At 42.5% G+C, this 6,356-nt stretch overlaps 1 protein-coding gene across 6 annotated transcripts in view; it reads left to right on the plus strand.

Moving 5' to 3' along the window:
* Window positions 1–5,810, plus strand: part of zc3h18 (zinc finger CCCH-type containing 18) — a 96,184-nt gene extending 90,374 nt beyond the window's left edge. For all 6 annotated transcript variants that reach the window (XM_079682885.1, XM_079682883.1, XM_079682887.1 and 3 more), the window contains exons 17-18: window positions 2,618–2,714; window positions 4,669–5,810. In XM_079682885.1, coding sequence (XP_079539011.1) covers window positions 2,618–2,714; window positions 4,669–4,879 — 308 coding nt within the window. In that variant the 3' untranslated portion in view covers window positions 4,880–5,810. The remainder of the gene's footprint in view (window positions 1–2,617; window positions 2,715–4,668) is intronic.
* The last annotated feature ends 546 nt before the right edge of the window (window positions 5,811–6,356 follow it).

Consider the following 6,356-nt stretch of genomic DNA (forward strand, 5'->3'; position numbering starts at 1 on the left):
AGAAGAGAGGAGAGAGAGATACAGGGAGAGAAACACAGAAGAAGAGACGAGTGAGAGATACATGGAGAGAAACACAGAAGAAGAGACGAGTGAGCGATACAGGGAGAGAAACAGGGAGAGAAACACAGAAGAAGAGAGGAGAGAGAGATACAGGGAGAGAAACACAGAAGAAGAGACGAGAGAGCGATACAGGGAGAGAAACACAGAAGAAGAGAGGAGAGAAGAGATACAGGGAGAGAAAGACAGAAGAAGAGAGATACAGGGAGATAAACACAGAAGAAGAGAGGAGAGAGAGATACAGGGAGAGAAACACAAAAGAAGAGACGAGAGAGCGATACAGGGAGAGAAACACAGAAGACGAGACGAGTGAGATATACAGGGAGAGAAACACAGAAGAAGAGACGAGTGAGCGATACAGGGAGAGAAACACAGAAGACGAGACGAGTGAGATATACAGGGAGAGAAACACAGAAGAAGAGATGAGAGAGAGATACAGGGAGAGAAACACAGAAGAAGAGATGAGAGAGATATACAGGGAGAGAAACACAGAAGAAGAGATGAGAGACAGAGATACAGGGAGAGAAACACAGAAGAAGATACGAGTGAGCGATACAGGGAGAGAAACACAGAAGAAGAGATGAGAGACAGAGATACAGGGAGAGAAACACATAAGAAGAGACGAGTGAGAGATACAGAGAGAGAAACACAGAAGAAGAGACGAGTGAGCGATACAGGGAGAGAAACACAGAAGAAGAGAGGAGAGAGAAATACAGGGAGAGAAACACAGAAGAAGAGACGAGTGAGAAATACAGGGAGAGAAACACAGAAGAAGAGAGGAGAGAGAAATACAGGGAGAGAAACACAGAAGAAGAGAGGAGAGAGAGATACAGGGAGAGAAACACAGAAGAAGAGATGAGAGAGAGATACAGGGAGAGAAACACAGAAGGAGAGACGAGTGAGAAATACAGGGAGAGAAACACAGAAGAAGATACGAGAGAGAGATACAGGGAGAGAAACACAGAAGAAGATACGAGAGAGAGTTACAGGGAGAGAAACACAGAAGATGAGACGAGTGAGCGATACAGGGAGAGAAACACAGAAGATGAGACGAGTGAGCGATACAGGGAGAGAAACACAGAAGAAGAGATGAGAGAGAGATACAGGGAGAGAAACACAGAAGAAGATACGAGAGAGAGATACAGGGAGAGAAACACAGAAGATGAGACGAGTGAGCGATACAGGGAGAGAAACACAGAAGAAGATACGAGTGAGCGATACAGGGAGAGAAACACAGAAGAAGAGATGAGAGAAAGATACAGGGAGAGAAACACAGAAGAAGAGATGAGAGAGAGATACAGGGAGAGAAACACAGAAGAAGAGATGAGAGAGAGATAGAGGGAGAGAAACACAGAAGAAGAGATGAGAGAGCGATACAGGGACAGAAACACAGAAGAAGAGATGAGAGAGAGATACAGGGAGAGAGATACAGGGAGAGAAACACAGAAGAAGAGAGGAGAGAGAGATACAGGGAGAGAAACACAGAAGAAGAGATGAGAGAGAGATACAGGGAGAGAAACACAGAAGGAGATACGAGAGAGAGATACAGGGAGAGAAACACAGAAGAAGAGAGGAGAGAGAGATACAGGGAGAGAAACACAGAAGAAGAGAGGAGAGAGAGATACAGGGAGAGAAACACAGAATAAGAGACGAGTGAGAGATACAGGGAGAGAAACACAGAAGAAGAGAGGAGAGAGAGATACAGGGAGAGAAACACAGAAGAAGAGAGGAGAGAGAGATACAGGGAGAGAAACACAGAAGAAGAGATGAGAGAGAGATACAGGGAGAGAAACACAGAAGAAGAGATGAGAGAGAGATACACCATGTTTGGCTCCACATACAGTTGCAAGGCAGCTTTCTCCACAATGAACATTATTAACACTAAATATGGTTCAAGGCTAACCGATGAGCCCTGACATCATTTCAGCCCACATTTAAACTCCTGGCAGGACAAGCTCCAGCTCAATTCTCACACTGAATTAAAAAGTGAGTGAGGGACTGCAATATAAGAGGGAAAGAAAGAGAAACTTTTAAACAGTTCAATTGTTATGATGTGTAAAGACTGATATGTTCTATAATCGTCTGAAACTGTGAAGTCATGATGTGAAACGGTTAACAAAGAAAAAGGGAAACTCAAGCTGCTGCTACACTTTATTTTATTTATCTAAAATTAAGCACTTTTAAGATGCACACATTTTTGTTTATTTTCTCTATTTTATTTTTAAATGCAGCCCGAGAGGAACATTACACATACCCACAGTATTTACTGTATATCTGTATAGTTTAATGTTAATTGACAATAAATATTGTTGTTTTGGAATTGTACTTTCTCTATTTGATTGGCAGTCAGTTGTTGATTACATGCAGACGTTGATAAAGCTACAGGCTACTTCAATATATATCACATTAATTCATAAAGCAACCTAGACATTTTGATGTTCCGGACCTTTGCATGGGGAGATTTTCTCTAACTGGACCTCGTTGAATTTGAGTTGAATACCCCTGATCTAAACCATTCAGCGTGTTCAGCCTTAGTGACTGTGAACCTGCTGTTTTTCAGGTCGGGATAAGAGGATTCCTGGCCGACCCCCACTCTCCCCCAGGATGGATCGGCCCAGAGGCCAAGGACCCCGACCCATGCCCCCCCAGGGAGACAGGTTGGTGCAAGTCATTTGTGTAGGACTCAATCACACAATAACAGACGTCAAATTTAGTTAAAAAAAGAGAGTCGTCTGGAAGAGTGAAATTCTTAAGTCAACTCACTGCAGTGAGCATGTTCACTGAGGCCAAACACAAACGCAGAGTTTCCGAGCACACATACAAAAAGGACAACATTTTACAGAAATATTACTCTGCAAAAGAATGATAATATCATCCAGCTACGGCATCGATACCCCAGTATAAAAGTGTTCCTGAAAAGAGATACCGTTCAGATCTGAAGGATAGACGCATTTATGAATGAATTTGTGTCCGATGATGGTCTGTAATCTGTGACCCGCTCTATCGGAATCAGTCGGAAGTCGCATCGGCTCATTTCGAAATAAACATGGATTTGTGTAAAAAAATATTTTTTCGGGGTTCTGGTATTTTGTTTGATTTTAAACAAACAAAGTCTTTGCTTTCAGAATATGAAACTTTTATTTCCAAAGTCACACGATAAATACATGTTTGAAGCTTGTAAAGGGAAGATGACAGCTCTCACGCTGCTCTTCCGCAGCCCGCCCCCCCTCCCTCCGCTGAAATTATGAATTTAAGGCGTATAGTGATCATAGATAACAGGGCAGGATCCGTTACAGTTTGTTTTCATCTGATTTCAAATAAACAAAGTCTTGGCTTTCAGAAAATTAAACTTATTTCGGCAAATTCAGATGATAAATACAACTTTGAAGCTTGTAACGGCATAATTACAAGCGGAGAACGGAGTAACTTAACGTCACAACAGGCATAACAACAGCCGGTGTTTCTCACACACACACACACACACACACACACACACACACACACACACACACACACACACACACACACACACACACACACACACACACACACACACACACACACACACACACACACACACACACACACACACACACACACACACACACACACACACACACACACACACACACACACACACACACACACACACACACACACACACACACACACACACACACACACACACACACACACACACACACACACACACACACACACACACACACACACACACACACACACACACACACACACACACACACACACACACACACACACACACACACACACACACACACACACACACACACACACACACACACACACACACACACACACACACACACACACACACACACACACACACACACACACATACATACATACATACATACATACATACATACATACATACATACATACATACATACATACATACATACATACATACATACATACATACATACATACATACATACATACATACATACATACATACATATATACACACACACACACACACTCACGAGCTTCCCCCAGACCAGTAATCCAAACGAAAATATCTTCCCTCTGTAGTATTTTGATCATTTGCTCCGCTAATAATCAATCAGATCGATGGATTCCAGAGAAGAGGAAACTTTAAAGGCCTTTTTCTCAAAATGATGACTCGGTGACAGTCATTATATAATGTGACATATTTCGCTTAATATTTGGAGTACAACAACAATCCTGATATCATTAGAAAGCTAGGAATCTCCTCTTTCCAACAGTGTATACAACTCAAAATGTGTCTTCGGGTCAATGCGACTGATTTTGATGGAGCAGGTCACATATTAGCATCATCTTGTATATGTCAGTCAGATGTGTTGTTAGGAATTGCAAACACTACTTTTTGGTATTTTGCTAATCCTACAAACTCGTTAAGTTAGGCTGTAATTTCAAATAATTTAAATGTAATGAGAAGGTAAAAAGAAAATCTCTGTTTTAAAATGTCTACATTAAAGAGTGTTTTTTTTTATTGATTTGTTATTCAGGTCAAGTCAGGTTTTAAATAACTTTTTTATTTTTAGCCTTACCGTATCAACCCTAACTCCAGCTTCTTTCACATAGAAAACGTCCTCTGTCCCCGCCCCCCAAGTCTTCTGGAAAGGGCCCAGCGGTGCCTCCAGGGAAGCCAGCGGCCCCCGGCCCCCCCCCGGTTGCCTGCTCGGGCTCCGGTAAACCCAGCAACACACTGTCCCGTCGAGAGGAGCTGCTGAAACAGCTGAAGGCTGTGGAGGACGCCATCGCCCGGAAACGGGCAAAGATCCCCACCAAATAGACGCGCCCCCGCTCCTCCCTGCTGCCCCGTGGTGGGCAGCCTTGAGGGCCATGGAGTGTGGTGCCCCTGCCTTCAAAAGACGTGTAAAAAGTTACTATTTTGTGAAAATGAAGTGGCCGACTGGAAAATCATTTTGTGCTTTTCTGCCTCAGAGAAGTTCGGCTCTGCTCCATTCTAGAGAGTTGTCCCACCCATGTGTCCGACTGTAGCTCCCCTCAAGTCTCTGAATGTCTCGGCTGAACGAGAAACAGGAGCACACATTTGGGCATTTGGTGAGACGGGGACATTTCAGGAGTGGAGTGTACTTGGTGTAGACTTGACAGTAGAGAAACAGCAGGTTAGGGGCTGGGCTTGATCATCTGCTGCTCCCTTTGCCCCTTCAGTCAAAAGGAGGCATCTTGGCTGTTCTGGTGTGATTAAAAAAAAAAAAAAAACGAATTCTAAAAATTGAATATGCTTTGGTCTGTCTCTGCCCCTATAGTGTTCTATCACATAATTTCTTCACTTTCTGTGGAGTGTGTGATCGTTGGCTCGGCTCTACATGGCACAACAACACTTCTTTGTATAAATCTGCAAATTCTTGAACATCTGTATTTGGCCCCTGTGAGCGATCACAGGCCCATGTTTAACCAATGACTTGTGTGCTCTGTGTTTTAGGGCAGGGTTCACTGTTGCATCTTGTAAAATAATAGCAAGTCATCAAATTCTTTCAAGCGTATGATTAGAGGCAACAGTGTTGTGAAGTATTGTTTTTCTTTCTTTAAAAAAATCTACAGCATTTGGTTTTCTTATTAGCTCTTAAGTAATAAACTGATGTTTTATTTGTGTCACATTTTTAGTTGGAGTGAGAGTTGGATCAGAGACATTTAGAGAGAAAATGTGTCTTGCTTTTGTGACAAAAGACTTCTAAATAAACTATTTTGATAAAGAGGTCAGTTGCCTGTCTTTTCCGTTGCACCAAAGAGTGAGTATTTAAATGAAGATGCACTTAATGTTCAGCATAAAGGATGTGGAATATACAGAATACATTAAGAATAATCTCTTTAGAACTGATCTACAGTACGAACAACCTTATACTTATTCCACCAGCAGATCAACATTTCACCGACCCTGTGAAGTATCTCAATGTCTACCTGATGGACTGTAATGTTATGCAGTACAGAGCTTGGTCCCTGGAGGAAGAATCCCTCTGACTGTGGTCACTTCCTGTCCTGTGCCACCACGAGCTTCACAATGACGGTGTTCAAACAGCCATTTCAGACATTCATGGTTCCCTCAGAATGAACTATATTGATAGTAACATTATAAATGTCCATGTGGGGCCAGGTCAAGACGAAGTTGCAAAAAGGAATGACAACCTCCTCAGCTGTAGCTGGGGATAAGTACACATTGTCAAATGTTATCATGCCTACGCAGCCTACACACTAAACTGAGATGGTGAGCATTACACCTGCTAAACTGCAGCATGTTAGCATTT

The sequence above is a fragment of the Notothenia rossii genome (genome assembly GCF_949606895.1).
Source record: "Notothenia rossii genome assembly, chromosome: 5".
NCBI classification, from domain to species: domain Eukaryota; kingdom Metazoa; phylum Chordata; class Actinopteri; order Perciformes; family Nototheniidae; genus Notothenia; species Notothenia rossii.